The 26,449-nt window shown below is 33.6% G+C and overlaps 1 protein-coding gene across 9 annotated transcripts in view; it reads left to right on the top strand.

Annotated features, from left to right (window-relative positions):
- Positions 1-26,449, top strand: part of AGTPBP1 (ATP/GTP binding carboxypeptidase 1) — a 75,242-nt gene that overhangs the window by 25,327 nt on the left and 23,466 nt on the right. For 7 of the 9 annotated variants that reach the window (XR_010886879.1, XM_067315683.1, XM_067315679.1 and 4 more), the window contains 21 exons: positions 1,580-1,710; positions 2,803-2,870; positions 3,303-3,366; positions 3,672-3,818; positions 4,110-4,241; positions 6,129-6,222; positions 7,756-7,793; positions 10,339-10,547; positions 10,996-11,173; positions 13,903-14,000; positions 15,001-15,117; positions 15,761-16,473; positions 20,097-20,180; positions 20,439-20,525; positions 20,610-20,758; positions 22,391-22,478; positions 23,171-23,315; positions 24,187-24,340; positions 25,116-25,296; positions 25,774-25,903; positions 26,266-26,397. Coding sequence is in view for 8 of the 9 variants with exons in the window: in XM_067315683.1 (XP_067171784.1) it covers positions 1,580-1,710; positions 2,803-2,870; positions 3,303-3,366; positions 3,672-3,818; positions 4,110-4,241; positions 6,129-6,222; positions 7,756-7,793; positions 10,339-10,547; positions 10,996-11,173; positions 13,903-14,000; positions 15,001-15,117; positions 15,761-16,473; positions 20,097-20,180; positions 20,439-20,525; positions 20,610-20,758; positions 22,391-22,478; positions 23,171-23,315; positions 24,187-24,340; positions 25,116-25,296; positions 25,774-25,903; positions 26,266-26,397 (3,139 nt within the window). In the remaining variant the exon portion in view is untranslated. The remainder of the gene's footprint in view (positions 1-1,579; positions 1,711-2,802; positions 2,871-3,302; positions 3,367-3,671; positions 3,819-4,109; positions 4,242-6,128; positions 6,223-7,755; positions 7,794-10,338; positions 10,548-10,995; positions 11,174-13,902; positions 14,001-15,000; positions 15,118-15,760; positions 16,474-20,096; positions 20,181-20,438; positions 20,526-20,609; positions 20,759-22,390; positions 22,479-23,170; positions 23,316-24,186; positions 24,341-25,115; positions 25,297-25,773; positions 25,904-26,265; positions 26,398-26,449) is intronic. The other 2 variants (XM_067315687.1, XM_067315686.1) reach the window with 2 other exon arrangements.

Raw genomic sequence — 26,449 nt, 5'->3', positions numbered from 1 at the left:
ATAAAGCTCGTACAAATAGTTGTGACTTTATACGATCCAGCCTTGTTTTGGATGATGAGAGAGGACTAAAGGGTTTATGCCTTACGAAGGAGAGTAAAATTTGAGCAACCAAGACAACTTTATTGTAGTTTAAAAAATACTTTTAAATCAAAGTCCAACAAATGGTTGAGAAGATGATGTATTTATTTCTCAGTATAAAATTATTTCAATATAAGATTTATAATTAATATAACCTTCTTACTACTGGTATTGACAGCTTGTAAGTATTCTCTTTAATCTGAAGTTGTTTTTTGGTTATGCTTTTCATTTAGATGTCAGTGTGGAAAAGTAATAGTGGTGTAAGGAGTTTCCTCTGCAGCTGTTATATCAATTTGTTTTCACAGCAGTGTGACCTTTGCTGTCAGCTATCTTTTTACTTGATATTAACATTTTTGTCCACATGTGAACTAATTCTTTTAGCAGAGTTAACTGTAAGTATGAAACCTTTTCACAGATATAAAATACAGATCAAGGAGTAGTAATTCTTCATTGCTATAAACAATGCTGACAGTATTTACAAAGCTAGTGTCACATACTTCAGTTTTATTGCAGATAGCCAGAACCTTTAGTATATGGTAAAATGAGTTATTGTTGATTATTGCAGGACTATAATGTTACAAGTGTAAAAACTTGGGGCAGTTATTTCTTGCAAATAGTTTCCTCTAGTAATTATCATTTGAATTATAGTCATGTAAAAATTTATCTGAAAACAACTTTCATATGGCAATGTGAATCTGAAAAGGATTCTGAATAATTTTTACAGTTGAAATGGAGAACAAATAAAACAATTTTTATACTAGCTTCATTTTGAATGCTGTAAAAATTTATATTCACTGATGTTATGTTATCTATCTATCTAAATGCCCTGTTTTGAAATTGTCTCTTATATTAAAATGCATTTCTAGGCAAGTTTGTGATGTCAGGCCAAAACACCCCTGTGTTCTAAATGAATCAAAAATCTGATGATACCTTTGGGCACTTTGCTAAATTCTTTGTTCAAAGCAGTGATCTTTTTCTTCAGCTGATGGGTGCTTATTTGTTAAATTCTTGAATGATATCATTTTCCTTCAATTTAGAAAGACCAGCCTGTAAGACAAACAGTCCTTAGGACTACCCAGCTAGTTTAGGATCAGGAGTAGCAAGTTTTTCTTGTATGGCAGGTTTGATGCAGTATCCTCACACTTAACATAGACTGTATTCAATAGAAGTTACTCAGACTGACATAGATAAATAATATTTGTACCTATGTCTGGATTTTGTTTGCTGCAAGCATTTTGCCTGTTCATGGTTGCTTTTGGAGATGCTGTTATATATGATTAGTCTGCTGCAATGCAGACTTTGCAAACTTTGTAAAGGTGCCAGAACTGAGGAGAATTAAGACTGCTTTCTTATCAAGATAAAATACAATACAAAGGTGATTTAGCCACTCCCCTTACTCTGACCATGGGACTTCTGTTGCTAGTAGTTTTTTTTCTGACCTAGTGTTTGGTTTCACATTTAGTGTGGATGGAAACATGAATGTAGGAAATCTTTCTTGTAGTGTTTCTACCAGTTCTCGGACTATGTCTCTGCTGTCACAGCTGGAGAAGATCAATTCAGATTCCTTAGCAGGAGAAGCAGACAATGTCAGATATGTTACCTCAAAGATCCTTCATCTGGTTCAGAGTCAAGGTAAATATCTTAACTTTTTTGGTTTTAATAATTTTCCTTTTGAGTCTTCATTCTTATATTTCTTCCTTGCTAGACTTTTTTTAAATTTCTTTTTCTGCATGATAAAGTTGATTATCTATCTGTTTTTATCATGGATTGTTAAAAGCATCTGTTCAAGGCCATGTTAAATATTACATAGTATAGTATTTGGTTACCCTGGATGCATTTTATATTGTCAACAGCAGTGGTTTCAGTAATAATTCACAGTACAAGAACAGCTAATGTGATACTATCACATTTGGTACATTATAACTTATAATACAAGTCTGCTATAGTTAAAGTATTAATATAGAATGAAGTTTTTCTTCATTTGCCAATCTGCTTTTAAAAGTATACTCTTATGAAGAATAAACTCTTTATTTTTAAGATGATTCTTGTTTAGTTTAGTGTTGTTCAGCAGTGGCCTCTTACCAACGTAGACTGACCCACTGTAGATTTCTATATGAAATTCCATGAATTAAACTGGTTAATATTAAAAGTTACAGCTGCTTTTGCTCCCCTTCCTCCCCTTTCTCCAAATGTTGTTTATTCTAGTTAGTTATTTAGTCTAGATAGTTATTTTATTCAGGCTATCTTAAAGTTATTGTCAAGCTAAAAAGAATAATGTCTAGTAATATAATACTGTAGAAACTTGTCTATAATGAAGCAAATATATTTATCTCTATCTATATAAATATATAAATAACTTGCAATGAATTTGCTACTGGAAATCTCAAGAATGTAATCTCCAGTAATTCTTCCTAGAATTCAGAAGTATCTGGAAAATAGCTTTCTTACCACTTCTTTTTCTTATAGTTTCCCTCCCCCCCCCCCCTTAAGACTAGGGCCTGTAAGCTTAAACACAAAACTGTTGAACAGGTGAAACTAAAAATTAGTTTTAAAATCACTTAAGTCTGTTGCTTATCAATTTGTTAATGTTTTATATACCTGTGTACAGTTTTTTTAATTTTATTATCTGTAGCTTAGGTTTTCTGATCTATATGTATAGGACTACTTTTTTTTTTCTGCAAAGCTAATATATTAAAAGAAAACTGGTATCTTTCTGACTGGCAGAAAAAACTAGAAAAGAGATGACTTCTAAGGGTTCCACCGGAATAGAAGTTATCCTTTCAACCCTAGAGGTAAAACATTTTAATCTGTGTGGTTATGTGTACATTGCAAGTTTTCCTGTTATCATTTGAGCTTCATACTATTAATATGTTTTTACCCTAACTCTTATCTCCAAAAGTTGCGTTTGTCAAAGGCTTGTAGTGGTTAGATAGGGTCTTTAAGGTATCATAAACTAATTAATTAAGAATTTTAGTCCCTTATTTTTAAATATTCTAAGAGATTATTTGTGAACTATTGGTTTTAATTAACATGCCATACTAAGAACTAGATTTTAATTGGTTCTGCAGATACTTCAGGCTGCATGGTGGGATGGTTAGTTGGGTGGTAATGTCTGAGCTTCATTTGATTCAGCAGTGGCAGTTTCTCTGAGCTTTAGGTATATAAAAGCTCCTGTATTAGATGTATAAATTAAGCAAGGAAATATCTTTTTTATTTCATTTCAGAATACAAGAGATCCTCAGACTACTTTAAATATATTGAGTATTCTCATTGAGTTAGTCTCAATTGGTAAGTTTTCATTAAGGAGCAATTTGTGATGATAACCTTGTGTTCTTCTGCAGACTTTTTTCTTTTACTGAAGTCACTAAAGCAAAACTTATATTGTGCAGTTTCTTTGAAAAGTGGTTTCAGTGTTTGTGTTGCTATACATGTACAGTCCAACAATGTGTTTTAGTGTAGTGTGGTCACATGAGGAAAGCATTGCTGTTCTTAAGACTTTCTTTATGGTAATCATAGCTTAGATATTTGACTGTTCTTTGACTTTAGAAATATCAGGGGGATTTTTTGTTGTTTTTTTTTTTTTTAATTCCTAGGTGGTGGTCGAAGAGCAAGTGTCTTAGTCGCTAAAGGAGGGACACAGATCTTGTTGCAGTTGCTTCTGAATGTCAGCAAAGACTCTCCACCAAATGAGGAGTTAATGGTGCTTCTTCACACCCTTCTTGCAAAAATTGGTCCAAAAGGTGATGATGATATATTTGAGTAATATGGCTTAGTATTTACCAGTTTTATAACTGAAACTTAAGGGAACCTTTTTTTTCCCCCTTTCTATTATTGTGTAAGCATTTATGTAGTCAGGATTGGTAGACAAGAATAGAAGGAATAGTGAAATAGAGGGAAGGAAAGTAGTGACAAATAAAGACATGCAGAGTTGACATATCACTAGAAGGAATTCACAGTTCACTTATCTTTTGGTTTTTTTAATGATGGTTTCAAAATCAGTTTGATCAGTCTTTTTATTTCTTTGATGTCAGATAAAAAGATCGGCATGAAAGCTAGAATTAATGGTGCCCTAAACATATCATTGAATTTGGTGAAGCAGAACTTGCAGAACCACAGGCTAATACTGCCATGTCTTCAAGTATTAAGAGTTTACTCATCCAACTGTAAGTATTGGAGAGCATTCTTTTCTCTTTTTAATACAATAACAAAAATGTTAGAGATGACTAAAATACATGATCTAGATACTCACTTGGTGTTATATGGTTAAAATGACTATTGTTACCTGAGAATTTGCTGTGAAGTGTGTGTGTACTTCTTGTTTATGACTGGTTTCTGTTTAGTGTGTGTGTATATATATGGTTGTTTTTTAATCAATGCTGTTGGGTTTGTGGAATTTTTGGCCATCACATTTATCTAAATGCTGATGCATTATCTAAAACAGGAATGCTAACATTGTGCTGCAAAAGTACTTCAAATAAATAATTATTCTCTTTATTACACATGCTCCTGACTTCATATTTTTATTATATTTTTGAGTTCAATGTTGCTAATTTAGAATTTAGCTTACGCAGGGAGTACTTTTATTTCTTTCTTTAACATTTCTTTATTACTTGTACTGAAATGTCCCACTATTGGACTAATGTTCTTCCATAAAAGCTTAATTCATTGTTCTTGGAGGCAGTAGGGAGTTGGTGAAAACAATGTGGTTCTTATTGTACCTTTACTACCAGTTAGTTGCTCTTTGAGTTTTGTGCTTTTTTCCACTGAACCCAAAAGGGCCATTTAACTTTTTAAGTTAAATGCATGAAATTGAAAACATAACTATATTTCTCCAAGAGAATGGATTTGCTGGCCTATAAGATTGTTTGCTTGACGTTCACGTAAGCAACTAGAATTCATACAGCTGCAGTATTTGCAAAATGTGGAAGTTTTATTTCTATTGCGCCATCTGGTAATGAGGTAAAAAGCTTTTAGATGGGAGAAGTTAATATGGGCAGTTACACAGTTCAGTTGAAAACCTGTTTCATCCTGGAAATGGGAGATTGAACTGGGTCTCTAACGTGGATTCTGCTTAAATTTATTTTCATCCTTTTGTATTTCCACGTTTCTTCTGAACAGAAGTAGTTTATTGCATTTTGATGGGTAGTTTTACTTAAAATTTGTATCCTGTTGCTAGAAGAATAGTGTCCTAACTTTGATTTGATTCTAGTAATCAAATCAATTGTAATACTGCTGCTAATAATGATAAAATTGCAACCTGGGTTCAAGTAATGAATTGTATACATGCAGCATTTCTTATGTTGAAGGCAGCTCTTTGCTTAGTTGCTCTTTTCCCACCTGGTTAGGAATACTTATTTCTAAACTCATGAATAGTGTTTCTGTGCATGAATAAGCAGTTTGCATTTTCAGAGGACACTGGGTTTTAGCCATAAACCCATCCAGTGTGCTTTTCTTGAATACAAATCTTAGCACCATCTCTCTTAACTTTCCCCCTTCTAACTAGGTTATTTTTATTTTATTCTTCTTTGAGAACATGTTTACATATCCTGTAGCTCAGGAAGGGTAGGGATAATACTGACTGTCATTTCTAAATTAACACTTGGCTTTCAGTTACTTTTGGACATACCCGTCTGTCCTGTTACTGAAGGATAATAGCAAGTCACAGAACCTGATACACTCTTAAATTTCAGAAACCCTGTTGTCTTGAGAGGCTGTGAGCTTTTGGGAAGAAAATCCTTTTTATGGTGTATCTTAATAAGAAAGGAAGCAGAGCATGCAAAAGGAAGTAATGACTTCCTTTAGTTTATATTTAGAAAGTAAAAACTAATTTTTGTTCTCGAGGTTTTATCAGGACTGATACCACAGTAAATTATATGCAGAATGGTATCTGCTTATCATAATTTTAAAGTACAGAATCTCCTAACATTTTCTGTGTTTGAAAATTTACTCTGGATTTAGTTTGAGAATATCGATTTCTTTTGCCTTTCATGCTACATTATCTTAAAACATTAAAACAGATTTTTTTTTTTTTTTTTTTTTTACTTTTCCAGCTGTAAATGCAGTATCCTTGGGAAAAAATGGAGTAGTAGAACTGATGTTTAAGATCATTGGCCCTTTCAGTAAAAAGAACACTAGCCTTATGAAGTAAGTAAAGTCTTTTTAATATAGTATGTGGAAAAACTTTAGATATGTTTTGAAACTTACTTTTTAATGAAAAAGAATATTAAAAAATGAAACATAACTAGTATTTGACAGTTGGAGAGAAGTGGGAAGGAGAACTACAAATCTGACTTTCTAAGTTTATCCAGTGCAGTAACACAAAATATTTGAATATCAAGTTACAGTGCAGGTAAAAGGATAAAGGTGTTATTTTTTGTCTCTAATATTCCTGCATGGAAACTGTACCCACAGCTGTCCCCAAATCAGGACAAACTGATCAAGACAATCCCATCATTCTTAAAACTGTTGAATTTGCTCCCAGCTCTCCTTTGTGTTTTCACAGTGACACTGTGTGTTTTATTTTATAATAGAATTTCCTTTACATTATAATTCCAAGCAATTATACAGTTTCTCAGGATAAAAACATCCACCACAGAATAGTAAACATGAGGAATATGTATCTAGTGGACTACTGTGTGAATAAAAATTTGACTGGGTACCTTAAAGTGGTGGCTTTGGCTTTTTCTGCTGTGTGGGCAGTAATTTTAGGTTAAAAATAAGTAACTCATCTATCCTGTTCATCAGATACTTTTCACAGATGGTCCTGAATTACTCTTTTTCGGATACCAGTCTTCCACTTAATCTTATTGGAGGTGGCTCTTTCTTTATACACTACCAACCTTTAAAAGTGCATACCTGTGGAAAACTGAACTTTCATCTGTCTACTGAAATGATAATGTCATGTTGCTATATTCTAACTTCAGTACAAATTAGTGTCCTGTTATCTAAATCTTGTACACGTGGTTATTGGATTACTTTAAAAGAAACAAACAAAAAAAAACCCTCCTGCACCTTTAGCCCCCAGCTAAAATTAAACATATGAACTGACTATTCCATGATGTGAGTAATCATGATATCCTTGTTTATAGTGTGAGATCAGATGCGTGAAGTCTATCTTTATAAAGAGGGTAAAAATAAGTGTATAGGTTTTCTAGTTGTACATCCTGAGATAGTTGAGGCAAGACCTTTGTATACAAAAAAATGTATACTGATGATTTTGTAGTATAGTGCCTTTGTTGATGAGCATTACTTCTAAATACATTCATATACTACCGATTTTAACCTATAGTTTTCTAAAACGGTGTCCTTTGTTTTACAGAAGTAGGTTATTATGCTGCTAACATAAAAACATGGGTTTCAGAGATATCTTCTGTTCAATATGATTCATAAACATTACGTTATCATTGATAGTGTGGGGTATTTTTTGCAAAGACTGGAAGTTCATATAGCAATTGTATCAATATTTTTAACTTTCACTGTCAGATTTCAGATCTCAAAGAGACCATGATATTTTAGTAAAACCAAATTTTTAGAGAAAAGTCTGATACAGTGCAACCAGGAAAACAGAATAGACACTAAAGAATTCTGTTAGCTGTAAAACTTTTTGTATAGCTTTACAATGTTGTAGATGAAGTTTACTAGTTGTTTGTTGTTTGTCTTTTCTTGTTATGTTGACAGGGTTGCTTTAGACACACTTGCTGCATTGCTAAAATCAAGTAAGTGTTTGACTACAAGAAACTGTTCTTCTAGTTGAGATATATATGTGTATGCAAATATATATAGTGAAAAAAGAGTAAAACTGACACTGAATCTGTGACCAAAACAAAATCAAGTCCAGGAAGCTTAGAATTAAGGCTCTGGTTTCATCTGTGTTCCCTGGTGCTTTAGTGTTTGTGCATGTGTACATCTGTATTTAATGATTAGTACTGTCTCTTCAATTATGCAGCAGAAAGGCTGCCCGGTTTCTGCAGAACTGGTCTGGATCCAAGATGGGGAAATATCTTTTACAGTCACTCACCTCTACCCTTCAGTAGCAGTCACCTATGTCTTAACTCCTATGCATCTTCCTCACACACACATCTTACATGACCAGAAATGCCAGCAGGATGACAGGAGATAATACAGGGTTTCTTCTGGTACCCTGCTGACTACTCAGGGCTTGGGTCCTAAAGCTGAGTCTGTCAGGCTGCCTGTGGAGTGGCATCAAGGGTGAGGAAATGACCCTGGCATTGGCCGTCTGAGCTGACAGCGGAGGATCCCAACAAACGTCATCGCTGCTCGCCTTACGCCAAGATTATAACGCATAAGGAATTCTAAACTCGTTCTCTTCCAGCAATTGTGTAAAACTACAGCAGTCCGAGTAATTCTAGTGTGGTCAGAGAAGAACTGAGGAATGATCGTATTTGCAGAAAACTGTTTCAGACAAACAGTAGGAAATTCCACTTCATGTAGAGTGTAGAGTCATGTAGAGTTTTCTTCAGTTTGATCAGAGTGATTCCTTGATCTTAAGGATTGCGTCTTTACTAATTTTGGGATTTCTTCTTGGGAAATCCAGGAAAGGAAACATTTCAGAATTACTATTGGCATTCTGTTCTGCAAATTTCTGGAAAAATTTAAATATTGAGGAAATAAAATGTTCAAAAGTGCGTAAGGAAAGCAGGAGCTCTTGACTGACACGCTTGCATTTATTTTGAGATAAGCGTTATTTAGTCCTGAGAGATTTTGACATTTTACCCTCCTACGCTTTTTGTGCCACTTTTCATAAAAATGTTCATCCCTGGTACATGGAGTCCAATTGTCATACTGAATATTCCACATAAATTGGTGAGTTTTTAAACTAAGCCCCAACTAAAACAAACACATAGTGAGTGAATGTATAGCTCTTGTTTATTTTTGTGAAATTGTGTTATAACACTACTTGCTTTTCCTGCAATTGCTGGAAGCTTTCTGAAAAAAAAAAGTTTGTCTAATTTCAAATATCTCATTCAATTGGTAACTTTTTTGAGGAGGAGAAAAAGAGAGCATTAGAAAATCTATATAAATTATAATCGGCCATTTTGTAGGTTGATAATGAAAATAAAATGATTTTAATGGCCTTAAGAAAAAAGAAACAGCAGAACTTCATAACTTTGAGTTTGTCAGAACTGGATTCTTCATGGGGTTGCACGGGTTCTACACTATTTGGGGTAGAAATATTTTGAGTTTATCATATTTGAGTGACAGTTCCTGCAATACTACATGGAGTATAAGCAGTAAAACAGTTTCTTTCAAGTCTTTTGTTTACATGATCTGTATGGACAGTGATGGATATGCTATAAACATTTTTTTTTCCTAAATTTGCTAGCTGACAGTATCTTATGCTTAACTGTAAGTGTAATGAACACTGCTCTTTTGGTAAACCATGAAAATTAAATGCAACAGAATCCTGAGGAATGAAGGATACAGTACTGGGCTTAGTCATTCAATCATTTCTCATGAGAGTAATATTTCCAATATCTGTTCTCTTGAAAATGATATTTATGCACATAATTTTGTATAGGAGTTTTGTATAGCAGTAAAAAAGACAGTAATGCAAACACAATGCAAAACAAATAACATGAGGAAGTGATGTTGCTACTTAATAAATTACTACTGTGATTTGAATGTAGCGCATCCAAATTTGCTATTTATTGATATATATATTATTTGTATGTTTTTAACAAAAGAGTACTAAATATTTTCAGTACTCATTTTTCAAAACAAATTTATGTCTAAAATGGGCTTTTAATTAAAAAAAAAGTTGGAAATCGTCAATTTTAAGACATTTACCATCTTGAAGCAAGAATGATTAGAAATATATACATTTGTTATAACAGGGTAGAAATACCTATGGAAATTCTAATTACTGCTATATTGATTCAAAATATTTTGCATATTGCATATTTTGCCTATAGACATTTGCCTATAGACATTGACATACAGAAGTCAATCCCCTTTTAAGTATCATTCCTAATAGCAGTAAGGAGTTACACAAAATTTGTGTGTGGCAGGGGAACAACACCTGCCTTGGACAGCTAACCTAAATATGTTTCTTAGAATAACTTAAATGTTTGGTAATACTGAGAGAGCAGAGGAATTGCAGGATTGTAAGAAATGTCTAGAAAATACAGAAGTGTACTTTCTGGAGTTTTCATATCTATGTCAATATAAAACTGCTAAATGTGGCTGAAATAAAGTCCTTTCACAATTTTTAATTTACTTCCTAACTTGTTTTTTGTTAAGAGACAAACGCCAGGAGAGCAGTAGACAGAGGATATGTACATGTGCTGTTAACGATTTATGTAGATTGGCACCGTCATGATAGTCGACACAGATACATGCTGATACGTAAAGGCATTTTACAATGTATTAAAAGTGTTACAAACATCAAATTAGGAAGGAAAGCATTCATTGATGCCAATGGGATGAAAATTCTGTACAACACTTCACAAGTAAGTTTATCTCCTTTTTTGTTGTTGTTGCATTTTAAGCTTTAAAAATATTTTGTGACCTCAAATTTATCATTATTAATTTATTAGCTTTTAGTGCTCGTTCTTGATTGTGGGGTTATGGATAATTTTCTGTACTTGACTAAAGTAGAAGAAAAGGGTGCAGGATGACATTCATATTTTAGTGTTACTCAGCTGTGGCTGTCTCTGGGAGGGGCTGTTGATCTTCTGAAAAAATATCTTTCCATTGTGAAGATAGGGGGTTGAAAAAGGTGAATTTGAGTTGGTAGAAGTTTCTCTGGTCTTCAAAGGAGGCATAAGCAAAATTTATTTTAAGTAGTAGTGTAAAATACTCTGTCATTAGTGACTTCAAAAAATCTATAAAACAAATGCAATTTGACTATTGGTTTGAGATCCTTTTCTCTGGTCTTCATTATTTTCCTGTTAATAGGAGTGCCTTGCAGTAAGAACTCTTGATCCCCTTGTCAACACATCCAGCCTAATAATGAGAAAATGTTTTCCTAAAAATCGTCTTCCTTTACCTACTATTAAAAGTGCTTTCCATTTCCAACTGCCAGTTATTCCTGCTAATGGTCCTGTGGCTCAGCTGTACAGTTTGCCTCCTGAAGGTATGGTCATTTTACAATGTTTTCTCTTTGAATTTGTCTAACCTTACTCAGTTTAGGGTGGAATCAATTAAAATTGTTTGTGAACTTCTCCACTAAAAATTTGACTCTGGTGAGATTCTTCTCAGTTACCAAAGGATCTGTGATCATTAAGGGGGGGCATGAATTTCTAATACCAAATTTCAGCTGATGACAATTTTGCCTGCATATATGTGGTTATGTTTCTGGACATAAAATATAAAAATAAACCAGGAACTAAAAAGTGGTTTTCATCTAACTCTTAGATGTAAAGCATAGGCTGTATGTATTCATCTACAAATTTAAGAAAGGGGGCGGGGGTTGTTTTTTTAACTCACTTAGCACACAGAAGAATTTATGTGACTCCTTAGTTTCTTTCTGTTAGTCTGATAAACAGGATGTACTGAATTTAGATTAGTGTGTGCTGTTTGAGGCATTGATGTTAAACCATTGTGGTTATTCCTTCATCTGTATGATGACAAGTAGAGCTGCTTACATGAACTGTTGCAGTCTCTTAGGTAACACTAGTCTGCGAAGTATTAGCTTGGTGCTTTGTAGGAAACAGATTCATCTGATTGTGATTTCCTCTCATTATTTTTGGATAATTAATGATTTTTCAGATATCTGGAAACAATACTTGGGTAAGCAACTGATGAAGTTGCTGTGGGGAAGTTAATCCAAAATAAAGAGGTGAAGCTGCACTTTTAATATCTTCCTATTCATAATATTTTCTGAAATAAAATATGATCATAGTCTGAAAGAAGACAAGTATCTGTTTGAGGTTCATATAGGATAGCATCAAACTGCAGGATTTTAAAGTCTGTTTATATTTTGTCTTCAAAATAGGAAATAGATTTTGAAGCATGTTTGAAGCATCCACAGAAATTAAACTTCTACTTAATACAGTATTTTGATAGCCATAATACTTTTCTAGAAACTTTGTATTCTGTTGAAGTAGACTACTCATCATTTCTCTTTCCAGTGCTTTCTAATCTATAAACACAGAAGCGCAAAACCTAAAGAAATAGGATACATCTCTTCTTTAAACTTTTCTATTAAAAGAGGTGCAGAATGGTCTGTAGGGGTACTATCTGAATTTATTAAAAGTATAATTTCATATAGTCATCATTGTAAAAGCAGTAAGTATAATCATTCTGAACACCTTAGCAAATCAGTATATTTTGTTAATGTCTTAAGTGAGCCTTCTGCTAACAATCAACAAATCTCTTGCACTGAAAACCCTCTTAAAAAAAAAATTGTGTGATATTTCTAGAAAAAGATCAGATTTGTCACTAGTGATTACCACATCTATCAAAATAACTGACTAGTGCCCACTTCTACATATCAAGGAGTGATATTAGCCCAATACTCATTAGTTGTCATGTAAACAATTAATTTGCTTCACCTTGTTTTTTTTGTTTAAGTTTCAAAGTATTACATCTCTAAATCAAATAGACATTGGTGATCTAAATATTTCTGCACATGTAGGAAGTAATTTCTTCCTGTATATATTTGGGGTAAAGTTTAGTTCCAAAGCTGACTATGTTAAGCAGTTGCAGTGACCGCTCAGCTCCAGGAACTTGCTTACTGGGAGGAATCTCCATTGATAATTTCCGACTTATTTTTAATTTTAGGGTCCTTCTTAGGCTAGACTGAAAACATTGTGAAGGGTGTGCTTTGTCCCACCATTCCATGATACTGGGTCACTATCAGCTGATGTGACAGAAAGTTTTTTTTCTTTTTTTCTTTTTTTCTTTTTTTCTTTCTTCTTTTTTCTTTCTTCTTTTTTCTTTTTCTTTTTTCTTTTTCTTTTTTCTTTTTCTTTTTTCTTTTTCTTTTTTCTTTTTCTTTTTTCTTTTTCTTTTTTCTTTTTCTTTTTCTTTTTCTTTTTCTTTTTTCTTTTTCTTTTTTCTTTTTCTTTTTTCTTTTTCTTTTTTCTTTTTCTTTTTCTTTTTCTTTTTCTTTTTCTTTTTTCTTTTTCTTTTTTCTTTTTCTTTTTCTTTTTCTTTTTTCTTTTTCTTTTTTCTTTTTCTTTTTTCTTTTTCTTTTTCTTTTTCTTTTTTCTTTTTCTTTTTTCTTTTTCTTTTTTCTTTTTCTTTTTTCTTTTTCTTTTTTCTTTTTCTTTTTTCTTTTTCTTTTTTCTTTTTCTTTTTTCTTTTTCTTTTTTCTTTTTTCTTTTTATTCTTTTTTCTTTTTTTTCTTTTTTCTTTTTTTTCTTTTTCTTCTTTTTTCTTTTTCTTCTTTTTTCTTTTTTCTTTTTTTTTCTTTCTTCTTTTTTTTTCTTTCTTCTTCTTTTTTGGACCTGTCCATTACTACTTGCTTTGGGAAAAGATGTCAGGGCCATCTCATTTTGTGCTGAGCTGAGGCTGTACTGAGATGTTCTGGTGCTGAACAGCAGGCTTGGCACATCTAGGTTGTTAATCATTTCTAATAGCCATGTGCTATTTTGGGGTGGGTGGGGGCTGGATATGTAGAACTGAGTCCGCAGTAATGCAAAACAATCATTTAGTTCTGTAAATCTGGCAATAGTTACTAAAGCTTACAGGGTTTCACAGGACTTTTAGCTAGTTGTTTTTGCCTTTTTTCAATTGTTAAGCAAAAAATAAATAAATCCAGATGATTAAATAAACATATGGTTCTTTTTTTTCTTTTTTGAGCTTATATATTATGTTAAATTTATAATCAGTCTTAGAACTTTTTTTTTGATATCACAGTGGATGATGTAGTGGATGAAAGCGATGACAATGATGATGCTGAAGCAGAATCAGAAATTGAAACTGAAAATGAAGATGACAAGGACCAACATTTTAAGGTTGGTAGGAGATGAAATTAAAGGACAAAACTGAAGCACAATTTTATTGTTGTTTGAATTGTGTATACAGCCATATGGTTTAAGTATTAGTAGAATGTGGGGAGGTTTTTCTAAAAAATTTCTAAAATAAATCATCTGAAATTTAAGGAAGTTGAGTGGTGTTTGAAAACATGAACCTTTGTTGTTCGGTTTGCATCAAGATTTTTATCAAAAACCTGTTTGTTTCACACTTGATTTGGCTGGAGTGGAATGGAGCAGAACTGCAAACTGCTTTTTCAATGTTCTGTTCCCAACTTGCATTTCCCTCAGTCCTCTCTTCTCTACTGCCTACTGTACTTGGTTTGTAGGAGTTACTCCAGCTTTTTCCATTATTCTGACCTGGTATTGACTAGGTCAAGTTGACTTCGAAGTTCAGCCAGCTCTATAGATAGAGATTAGACCTCTGACTGTTGCGTCACTTTGGGAAGGTCTCATTCTGTTCTTCAGCTGCCAGTCAGGACGTGAAAGGACATTCGGTCAGAACTGCCCTATTTTATATTTGTATGTAGATGCAGAAGTTGATTGAATCATCTCTCCACTAACTGGAATGTCAACTTTGATTTCAGGCTCTCTTCTCGTGAGTCCTGATGAAGAGAGTATCTTTAAAGAAGCCATTATTCCTTTGTCACTGCGGTCAGATGAAATCTCCACCTTTCAAGTTGCAGTGGTTGCATTATGCATAATCCCTTGTAAAGGGTTGTCTAATATCTGTGCATAATACATTTGGATGAAAGCAAGAAAACTGTTAGATTTGTAATGTTTCTGTTGAAATGGGGGTTTTGGCAGACCAATAAAATTGAGCTGCTTAAATCCTCATGATGAAATGTACAGTTCAACTAACTTTAAAATAATGTTGAGTTAGTCATAATCATGTCTGTGTCAGAATTAAAGGCTGAATATCATAATTTTAGAAGTTAATTCATCCTGAATGCAAGGTTAATTTATTTTGTTGCTCTTTCAGAATGATGATATTGAGACTGATATTAATAAACTGAAACCTAGACAGGAATTGGGACGATCCATAGAAGAACTGACAATATATGAGCAATTTTTCCCAGAACTTTTGGAAAACTTTCAGGTAAAGTATATGATTCCCAGTGCATCCCTCATAATGAGAGATAGACTCTGGAATATATTCTGACATTCTTTTTTTCTGTGGATAGAGTTATTCTAGCAAAAAAAAAAAAAAAAAAGTGGTTCTAGAGCTATGTATGAGGGTGCTATACAGTGAGTTACTTAGTTTCTGGTTATGTTACTTTAAGCTGATATTAGAACTCAGAAGAATACTGTGGACAGATCAAACATAAAGGAAAACTTTTTTTAAAGTCTGGTTATAGCATACAGGGGAAAGTAAAATACAGGAAAGGTATTTTTGACACAGATTCATTAAATCACCTATGTCCTTAAATGCTGTGTACCCACTGAAAGCAGTGATTTACAAAATCTGGAGAATGACATTAACTTGAAAGTTTCTGTTGGCAAACTATTTTTTACTGTTTTGACTCTTATCTTCTTGGAAAAGGTGAAACTTCGTTGCATTGTTTATGTAGTTTTACAACACAATGATAACTATCTTTAAATGAAACTTATTTTGGGTTATTGCAAAGCATATGTCTGAAATAACGGAGGGAGAAATCTTCTAATATAAATGCACTTCTAAGAAACGTTTACTTGGGGGGGAGGGGAAACAAGAATCCAGGTTTGTTTTTGTTTTCTTTTAGGAATGTGACTTAGTCTCCAAGGAGCCAAAGCCTTTTCGATCTGATGCAAATCTGGGTGGGCCTATTGTTGTTCCTACAGCAGGAGAGGAGCACTGTGCAGAAGCAAACCCATCAGTAAAAGAAATTTCTCTGAAGGAGAGCAATTCTTTATTGACAGAGGAATACAATATAAGGCCAGCCTTTCTGGAACTGCCAAAGAAAGATAGTAACAAAGACAGTAGTTTACACCAGCAAAATGATCAAAGGAAGCTGCTGCCATCATGCCAGTGTCTAAGCCAAGAAATTGTGAAAGGCTTGGACAGAATCACTCTGCAGAACAGTGCAAGAAATGAACAGTATTATGGTGCGGCGTGCGTAATAAAAAAGGAAAGCAAAACTAGCCTTACTGCTCTTGCTTGTAGTAAACCTTATGAACATGCTTCACCCTGTGGAAGTAGCCTCTTTGAGGGATCATCTGTCCAGCTGGGAAAATTATGCTGCACTGGGGTGGATTCTGAGGAAGATGATGATTCTGGCTCAAGTTCATCAGGGGAACAAGTAATGCTTGAAGTTTCTGATGTATCACCAGTTCATGACTCTGATCTTTATATTGAAATGGTAAAAACCACAAAATCTATCCCTGAATATTCAGAAGTAGCCTATCCAGATTATTTTGGCCATATTCCGCCCCCATTTAAGGAACCTATTCTGGAAAGGCCTTATGGGGTGCAGAGGTGAGTTAAAATTCTTTTTTGTTGTTGTTGTTGTTGTTGTTGTTGTTGTTGTTGTTGTTGTTGTTGTTGTTGTTGTTGTTGTTGTTGTTGTTGTTGTTGTTGTTGTTGTTGTGGTTCCCTTGAGAAATAATCTTTAGGCTGAGACTAACAGGTAGCTCACCTTCCAGGTATACAGTTTTTTACTTTGGCATATAAAACCATTTCCAGTGAAAATCAGTTTGAAGGTAGGTGAGTCAGCATTAATCAACACAAAGCCACAAATAACAAAATCTGGTTCTATAATTGCTTATTCTAATTCTGTAATTCCAATTTCTGAACTCTTAAGTGTACTTTCTACTCTCCATTTTTTTGCCTCCCTTGCCTTTTCCCCCATCCAAATCTTGTAATTTGAAAAAAAAAAAAAAAATTACTTACTATTTCCAAGATCAAAAGAAGGAAGCTAGAGGTGCGATGCCTTCTAACTCACTGTTTAACTACAGAATGTCATACTTGCCAAAGAATTTTGACATATTTTATCAAGCAAAAAGAATAAGAACTCTGAAAGCTTGTGAACATAATGGTGTATTGACAGTTTATCACCTCCTAATGCTTTGTTTTGGGAGCTTTTCTCTGTTTTGTCTGTGAATTAAGTACACAGTCTGGTTGTATGTGAATGAAATTTCTTCTATTTGTCCTCTTCTTGGAAGAGCTGTAGCAGCACTGAAGTGAGTATATGCTAAGCCGTTGGTGTGTTTGGTGTTAGTATTTTTCAGTGAAAGTAACTGAACACCTCCTTCAGGCCTTATGAAAGATAGGTCAGGTTTTTTTTTAGATATTCCAGTTCTTCTCTCTCCTGTGCTAACAAAGCTGTCTTTGAGCAAAATGTAATGTGAACAAGTTCAGTGATTAATGCATTTAAGTATTTGGTTTTAGTATTTGTAATAGAACAGTATCTAGAAGTAGCAACCGCTGAGGATGCTGTCATGTTATATGCTGCATAAACAAAGAATGAAAAAACATCACCAACCCACCTCTTGGTGAACAAATAAATGGATATTAAAAGAAGATGAAGGGAAATAACTGTAAAAATAATTTGCAAAGATGATATGAAGAGCTAGCTCATATGTACAGAGTTATTATAAAGACAAATGAGCATTTTAGAAGAATATGTAATAGTAGGTATGAGACCTTGCTGCTTGCTTATTTATTAGATTGAATGCTTTCAGCTTTATACTTGCAACTTTAACCAATTTCATGAGATTCTTCGTATTTCCATTTGGTTATTAAGATGATGTGTCTTTCTAAAACTAGGTGGTATCATTACAATACTTGTTTTCACATGTTTTAGTAATATTTAATCATTCTGAGTATTCCTGAGTAATCTTACATGGGGTGAGATCTTTAAAATCAGGAAAAATTGGAAATGTCATTCTAGTGCTCATTCTTCTTAGAAATGAATCAAAGCACCATATTAACTCTGCCTTTTGACCAGCAAACCTACCTGTATGCTCATGCATAGAGCTGATTTCTAAACCATGAAGTTAATTATAATAGGTTTTTTTTTTTTTACTTAAAAAGTTTTTTTTTTGAGGTGTATTTTTAACATTGAAAGTAACCTTTTACTTCCTACGTGGCGCAAGAATGGAATTTCATGTAATACTGCTAAACTTGATTCAAAAATCCTTTTTCACCTTTTACGGTACACTATTCTAAGAATTCAGTTTTCTGCTAATGACTCAGTCTTGTTACTGCAATGTAATGAATTTCTGAGAAGAGAATCCTTTTAAAAAGGGTCTGATCTTTTTAGGAATTTATAGTTTGTAGAAAGGTGGTGAAAATAAATTTTGTCAAAGATATGGAGAAGTATTGAAAGTCTTCTAGAAAGCTGTGTCTAAATTCTGTTGGCATTCAGTGGGATTTATGTTCACCTTATTGTAAGCAATTAGTACATCTTTTGTTGGCTAAATCTCTGTTAGAAAACAAAGCATAGCATTAATCTCTCCTCACTGTAATTTAAGCAAGCCTTGTAGTGTTTTTAGCTGAATGTGTTTTGTTTGGTCTTGCAATATGCTAGGAGATGCAGTGTTTCCCAGCTTGTGTTTTGAAGCACTTTTGGATTTTTGTTTAGGTTTAGCAATATGTAGTTTTTACCAAATGTTCACTGAACTGTTGTCAGAATGTCCTCTGAGAATAATGGAAGTGTTTTATTATTCCACCTTTTCGAGAAGGAAATTACTGCTTAATTCAGTCCCCTGTAAATTAGGGATTAAATATCTACTTTTTTCTCCTTTCCTTAAAACTTTAGGATTGTTTTTGCTGCCCATTTTAGGATTTTCTAATCACCTGACAGAAGTGATCATGAGGTAACTCAGAATCCACAGGGGACCTACCCATAAATACATAGCTCCAGGTCAATAGTTTTTTCTTTCTGTTTTTTCCAGTTTTTCCTTCAATAATCTTCAGATAGCTTCTTTTATCTCCTAATTTTTCATTATCTTTAAAAGTCCATTACTTTTTTTTTCTTTTTGTGTATCTTCTTTAAAACCATGTCTTCTTTTTGTCTGTGTACTGTGGTTATAACTGTGGTGTTTGAATATTTTACATTCATTAATGGATTTTATCCTGACAAAATGCCTGTGATGATGGGAAGTATTATGACCACTTAGAGCTGAGGCATATTGAGATTTAATAATTTAAGAACAAGTGGGAAATCTGTAGTTCTGTCCTGAACTGAAATCTATTCAGATAGATTATGGTGAGTGGACCTTCTTGCAATTTTATTAATACATTGTTGAACGTGTAATTTGATTTTCCTTTCCAAGTGAGTCTTAATTTAATAAGAGGTGCTAGAGTTGTACAATTCCCTTCTTTCTTTCTTTTCTTGTCAACAATATTTATTTTAATTAAACAGAATTTCCAGCCTGAACGTACTTTACAGCTCTGTTCCTGTATTCTTCATTGTTAATCTGCCTCCTTTTGTTCCTATTGCAGGTGCTGTGCAAGCTTTTCCCCACAGCTCTGCCACTGTATTTCATTCTTGAACTGCAACATATTCTTACTTTTCCAAACCAGGACCTAGATACTGCCAGTTGTGCAATGGTTTAATGATCTGGATAAATATACACCTGACATTTGGCTGACATCACCAAATTCATTCTTATTTGTTACCTAGTCGATATATGAACCTAGATGTCCAGAGGTGAAAAGCTAGTGCACTAACACACTCACTGCACGACCTACTCTCTAAAACTTTAATTTTAGTTATGGTAGGACTCATGTAAATTACTAATATTAGTGAGTACTGTCCTAGATTAAAGTATTAACATAAATAATGTTTGAGTAATTCCTGCTGCTACTACGAATTATGAAATGGTGCGTTCATTTTGTAAGATAAAACCCAGTGGGTTTTGTGCATGAAAACTCAGTTCCCACACATACAGATATTGGAATCAGTCAGCTGTGAATGCAGGTGTTTAATAAGTACACTTATAGTTTGTGCACATAAGTGGTGATGAGGCTGAAGTCTCTCTGAAAATCTGTCCCACTGTCTTCATGTTAATTTTGTTAGTTTTCATTGTTATTTCTCTTTTATAATTGGAAACAGTATACAACAGTTTTAGTGGGGACTCTTCTTTTTATTATAGGACAAAAATCTCTCAAGATATTGAAAGATTGATTCATCAGAATGACATTATAGATAGAGTTGTGTATGACCTTGATAACTCCAGGTAAGCTTTTACCCTTCTGAAAACAATACTTAGGTTATTCATTGAGTATACTCTATTTTTTCTATGATATGATTTGTAATTTTTAAAATGGTACTATAATTACAGATTTCACTAGAACTTTCTTGTGTTGTAACATTGTTTCTGCAGTTCGGGCTGTATTTATGGCAGGTTCAGAACAATTTTTCAATTACCAAGTGAGATCTGAAGCAAACTTCATGAGTTTCTTTTAGTTATTCTGATCCCCTTTTCTCCTCTTAGTTGTTCAGTACCTGAGGAAGCAGATGTTTTGAAGTTTAATTCCAAATTTGAATCTGGAAACCTGCGCAAAGTTATTCAGATCAGAAAGTAAGATATTTCAACTTTTCTTTTCACCTGTGAGACCTTTTGTTTCTGATTTTTTTAAAAAAATATATATTTTTTAATCTTTAGAAACGAGTATGATCTAATTCTGAACTCGGATATAAATAGCAATCATTATCATCAGTGGTTTTACTTTGAAGTCAGTGGAATGAAAACTGGCGTTGGTTATCGGTTTAACATCATCAACTGTGAAAAGTCAAACAGTCAGTTTAACTACGGTAAGATACATTTCCCATTCTTTGAGAAGAAATATGTAGTAAAATATCTGTACTAGACAGCTCAGCTGCATGTCATCCCGTCCAAGGATCAACAATATATTCATGTTGTAAGATCAGATCTTTTTTTTTTTCAGTAGTCACACTGAAAAATGCTATGACAGATTTCAGTTTAAAAGAAAAAAGTATTTCAAAACACTGGCTGTCAGTTTTTAAAATGAAGTATTGTTGTGATTGAAGCCAAAACAGAAGAATGTTACTGGCAGCTGCAGCTAAAATTGTCTTAAGACTATTTGAGATGTGGGACACCAAACCTTGTCAAGCAACACAGGTGCAAGAGGAATGAGTACCAGTGTCATTAAGTCCCTTCCTGAATACTGAGATATGTTTTCAGAAGTGCGAAAAAAGTGTAGATAGTCTCGGAGTTTTTTCTTACTGATAGGAAGGGAGGGACTGCGTTTGTGAGAGGGAAAGGTAAGCTCTTGGATTCTCCTTTGAAGTGTTGGGCTTCACATGTGATCCTCTGCAGTTTCTAACTCATAGCTTTTGCTGCTCATGCCTCAAGCAAGGCTCATGCCTCATGTAATAAGCTTTTCTTCCATTTGCCCAAAGGAGGTCATTCAGCTTAAAAACACTTCTCTTGTGAGGTTTTTTTTTCCCACTAGATTTTGTGCAGTTCTTCCTTTTAGTCCTTTGAGGAGGAGGAGGAGAAACCTCCCTCCGCCCCCCCCCCCATCCTTGAACTTTTGGGACAGAATAACATCATATTCTTCTTTGTCATAATTGTGCAGTTGACACTGATAGAATATAAGAAAAATATCCAGATAGTTTGACCAGCAGTAAGTTGCTTTTAAATTACTTGTTAATTTTCATCAGTCACTTTAGATCTTTATTCATATGTTGCACACATTTATTTGGTAGTTACTTTGGCTTCTTATTTAATTTATCGACTGACTCAGTATTTGTACTTGACTAATTATGTAAGTAGTAAATAATATAGAATGAATGTGCATCACTTTCTACTCTAAACTAATATTAAGTGTTCAACTTCACTATTCTCTTGATTAGGATATAAGCATTTAAAAAGTTGCTGAGAAATAGGGCATATAAAAACACTTACTTAAAATATTTGCAATTTTATAACAAGTTCACCTGGTCTAACCAGATAACAATCTCTTAACTAATCTACCTGGAAACTTCTGTTAAAAAGACAGTGTTATTGTCCTGAAACATCAGTTATTTTCCAGCTGTCCAGGTGAATAGATGATAGTCTCAATCTTTTATGTTCTCTTTGAAGCCTTTTTCTAATGATGAGTTAGATGGAGTGGAACCTGGGATTCTTGTAGTTTACTATTCATGTTAACCACAGCTTTTATTTAAAATAGTTTCAGTCTTCTGCAGATCAGATTTTTTTCTTTTAATTAGGATGTAATAGGGGAAGGGAAAGATGATCTTTTGAGTTGAATGAAAGAGCATATCCAGATTTTCATGAAAATATATTCTATGTTAGCAAGTAAAAAAGTATAGCTAGCTTGGAGAATCACATAAAGATGTCTATCTGGTCCATTACTCATAGTATCTCAATGCAAAGATAGCACTCTTTAAAATTAAAATGAAACATATTTTTTCTTAAAGGTATGCAACCCCTAATGTATTCTGTTCAGGAAGCATTAAATTCTAAACCATGTTGGACTCGTGTTGGGACAGATATTTGTTACTACAAGTAAGTACACCAACCAAATATAGTGAAAAGATCTTATACTGAAGATGACTATGAGATAGAATTTTTGCTGACAATGAGAAATGTTTGCTTTTGTTTTTTAATAATAATCTTTTAATAGTTCTGTTGTGAACACAGTTTTTCTCTTTAATTACTCTTCCTTAGTTACTATGGAGAAGTAACAGAAGTGATCAAAATATATAGACTCTTATTTTGTTAGCACTCTGCTAGCATTAAAGTACTTGTATACTCATTTTGGCCAGAAATTGCGTTCTATTCTGCAGAAATGTTTAATGGAACGTATATGTGCACACTTACATAAAATGTAATTGGTGACATGATCAAGTGGTACCTGCGATTAGTCTTTTTTATTCTATGTACAATCATTTTAAAGCAATCTTAGTACATAGGATGAGAAGTTACCATTCCATTTGTTACCCTTCTTGGTCAACAGTTCTTTGCTTCCTTTTTTTTTCTTTTACTCACCTCCTCCCATAATGGATGTATATCGCTGCTATCGTAAAGTTTCTTTACAGATGGTGGGAACCAGTGGATTTAGTATTTAACTTTCAAGCACACAGAAGAGATACAATTGCTAAAAATCTTCCTAGCTCTTAAAACATGTGTTCGGAAATAATCTATGATACAAAAAATAAATTGTTTCAATGTGTTTATTATCTTTGTTTTACTGTTAGGAATCATTTTTCAAGAAGTTCAATTGCTGCTGGGGGGCAGAAAGGAAAATCTTACTATACAATTACATTCACGGTGACTTTCCAACATAAGGACGATGTCTGCTACTTTGCTTACCATTATCCATATACATATTCAACCTTAAAGGTGAGAAGATTATGATTCATTACATAGATAATGATTTATACTTTTGGAGAACTTGTGATGCATAAAATGATAAGCATTCATGAGTGAATTTTGCTTACTTTTTTTTTTTTAAGTTCAGAATGCTCCTTAAAATGGAGAATTTTTCATATAATCTTGATGTAGAATGGCAGGGAGTGTGGCTTGTACTAAAGAACAGTTCCTGAGAAACAAAATGATACTTATTTTCAAGTTAAATGGTATATCTGGTATTTTTTAGGAATTGCAACTATATTCATAATTGATTGGAAAATTCTGTGGGAATTGAATGAAGTATTTTTGCATGAGTCAAATGACTCTTATCCTGCTGATCTACATACACCAGTTTATAACCGACCTATCCAAGCTATTATATTTAAGATAATTAGAGAGAGACAGACAGACATTTTTAGGGTAATGAATTAGGTGAAGGGAGTGTTGTGAAGCATTTAGTACTAAGGAAAACATTTGGTTGGAATGTTTGGCAGCTGTTTTTTGTCATAGTAGCAAAGCCATACTTGGGGATTCAATGGTTAGTGTATACCAGTGTTGAATGAAGCTATTTATTAAGCAGTTTACTAATTTACTAAACTCTTGGCAGAAGTATCATTTAGTAGAAAATGAAGAAAATCTTATCCTTTTCATCTTCTTCAGAGCAGTTATAAAAACATATAAAGAAAGAAATCATTTGGCTAGAGATGCAGAGAGTGAAGTTTCATGGTCAAAATTATGATGGAAGCTTTAGCGTTATTCAGAACAACAACAAAAAAGACAGAATAAATAATATCTGTAGAATACACTGTTGTACATGATTACAAAAGATTTGAAGTATCCTTTCATTATTTTTGGGATGAAGATGCATCTACAGAAATTGGAATCCATGCACAACCCTCAACAGATATATTTTCGGCAAGATGCTCTCTGTGAGACCCTGGCTGGCAACAGTTGTCCATTAGTCACTATTACAGCCATGCCAGAGTCAAATTACTATGAACATATCTGTCAGTTCAGTAAGTATGACTTCTCTTTCTCGTCAACAGGAAATAATGCAAAACCAGCTCTTTATGAAAAATTTTTATTCTGTCAACTGCTGTGCATTGTAAGCATAGCAAAGTAAAATAAGGTTAATGAATTTCATGGGATTAGAAGATGCTGGTATTCAGGATTTCCTTTGTATTTAAAAATATGTATTTATAGTAGTCAGGTAAGAGTATGAGTATTTATATCTGAATTTGCTTTTTTTTAAGTATCAGATCAGTTACCAGATATTTCTGTATGTTACGTTTTGCTGATAATGCTTCTTGGAAGGGAAAAAACCTGACTTTTGAGTAACTTTTCTCCCCCAAAGCTGAGGAAATCAACTTGTCAAATCTTTCATAGAGAGAATGTCTCAGCTACTGGGATTTGAAGTGTGCTTTTGTTTTAAGAGCGTTCTTGCTTCCCCCTCATCCTCCCTCCGCCCCTGGCTCCCTCAGTATTTTTCTAGTCTCTTGAAAAAGAATGATAAAAGTATATCACATTGTAATTGCCATCTTGAACTGGTTGCAGCCATGTAGTTATCTCAGACTGAACTTAAAATTCCATTGAGACCCTTGTGTAATTAGCAGTCCTTATAAAAATATTCTGACGAGTTTTATCAAGAATGCTGTATTTATGTGAATGCACGGAATAAAAAAAAAACCAGAAAATATTGCACTGAATGAAGCAGCCTATTGCTTCTCTCTTCTGTAAACAAACTGTTAAACTAGCTTGAATCGTATTTTGTGACATTTATGCTCCTTTTAGGGAATCGGCCTTATATTTTCCTATCTGCTCGTGTACATCCTGGAGAGACGAATGCAAGCTGGGTTATGAAGGGAACATTAGAATATCTTATGAGCAATCATCCAAGTGCCCAAAGTTTACGAGAATCTTATATTTTCAAAATTATTCCCATGCTCAATCCAGATGGTGTCATCAATGGAAAGTAAGCTTAAGTTTACTCACAAATGTGTAAACTGTTAATACAGTCTTTGCATCTGTTGTTTTTTTTTTTTTTAATAAATTAATCCTAAAAACATACAAATGCAATACTCAATATATATAAAAAATCCTTGCAAAACTTCTAGGATTTACTTTCTCGGTTTTTTGGGGGGCTTTTTAAAAGCAGAAACATTGTTCCATGAATTCATTGTAAAAACATCTTTTCAGTTGTTTAAGGGTGATAATCATTCCCCTGTGATTTGAGATTGCCTTTTAATTGACTCTCTGAACTGCAGTCTTGGGCAGGTGTAGATTGTTATATGAGAGCCCAGCTGTTTAAAAAAAAAAAAAACCAAACAAGTTCATTGGACTTTTCAAAAAAGCAGTGGTGACAAAGAAAACTTGAATTAGAGAGGGAAAGTTTTTCAAAACTACCATGATGGTGCAAACACTTCATGCTTTTTTTCCTTCCCCGGAATAGCCACCGTTGCTCTTTAAGTGGAGAGGACTTAAACAGACAGTGGCAAAATCCAAATCCAGATCTGCATCCCACAATTTACCATGCCAAGGGCTTACTGCAATATCTGGCTTCTATAAAACGTTTACCGCTGGTGAGTATGTATGTGTAAGCAATTCTGAATCTTTTTGTCTATGTAGCTAGTCTGTAAAGTAAACTTTTTAATAGGTTCTTGTAAACTATATCTCACTTACAAATGTGACTTGGAGAGCTGGTCTTCTGCAAACCTTTAAACTAAATTTTTTCTGTTGCTAGGGTAGAAGGTTAAACCTTACTTAGAAGGAATCCAATGTTTTTCTCTAACTGCATGAGTTGATCACATAAGTAGTATTTCCTAATTCTTTGGAACTTTTAACAGTGCAAACACAAATGTAATAGCATGAGAAATAAGGATTTTTATTTTTTTATGTTAAGTTGATGCACCTTGGCTTCATTTTGCCAAATGATTTATTGTAGGTCTACTGTGATTATCATGGTCATTCTCGTAAAAAGAATGTATTTATGTATGGCTGCAGCATCAAAGAGACAATGTGGCACACTAATATTAGTGCCTCCTCTTGTGACCTGATTGAAGACCCTGGTTACAGGGTAAGTTTCATATTCATAGCCTTGACATTTGGCATGAATTTGGAATATACTT

This window comes from Apteryx mantelli, chromosome Z, assembly GCF_036417845.1.
Source record: "Apteryx mantelli isolate bAptMan1 chromosome Z, bAptMan1.hap1, whole genome shotgun sequence".
In the NCBI taxonomy this organism is placed as follows: Eukaryota; Metazoa; Chordata; class Aves; order Apterygiformes; family Apterygidae; genus Apteryx; species Apteryx mantelli.
The sequence above is the reverse complement of the archived record's forward strand: the minus strand, read 5'-3'. Positions and strand labels throughout refer to the sequence as shown.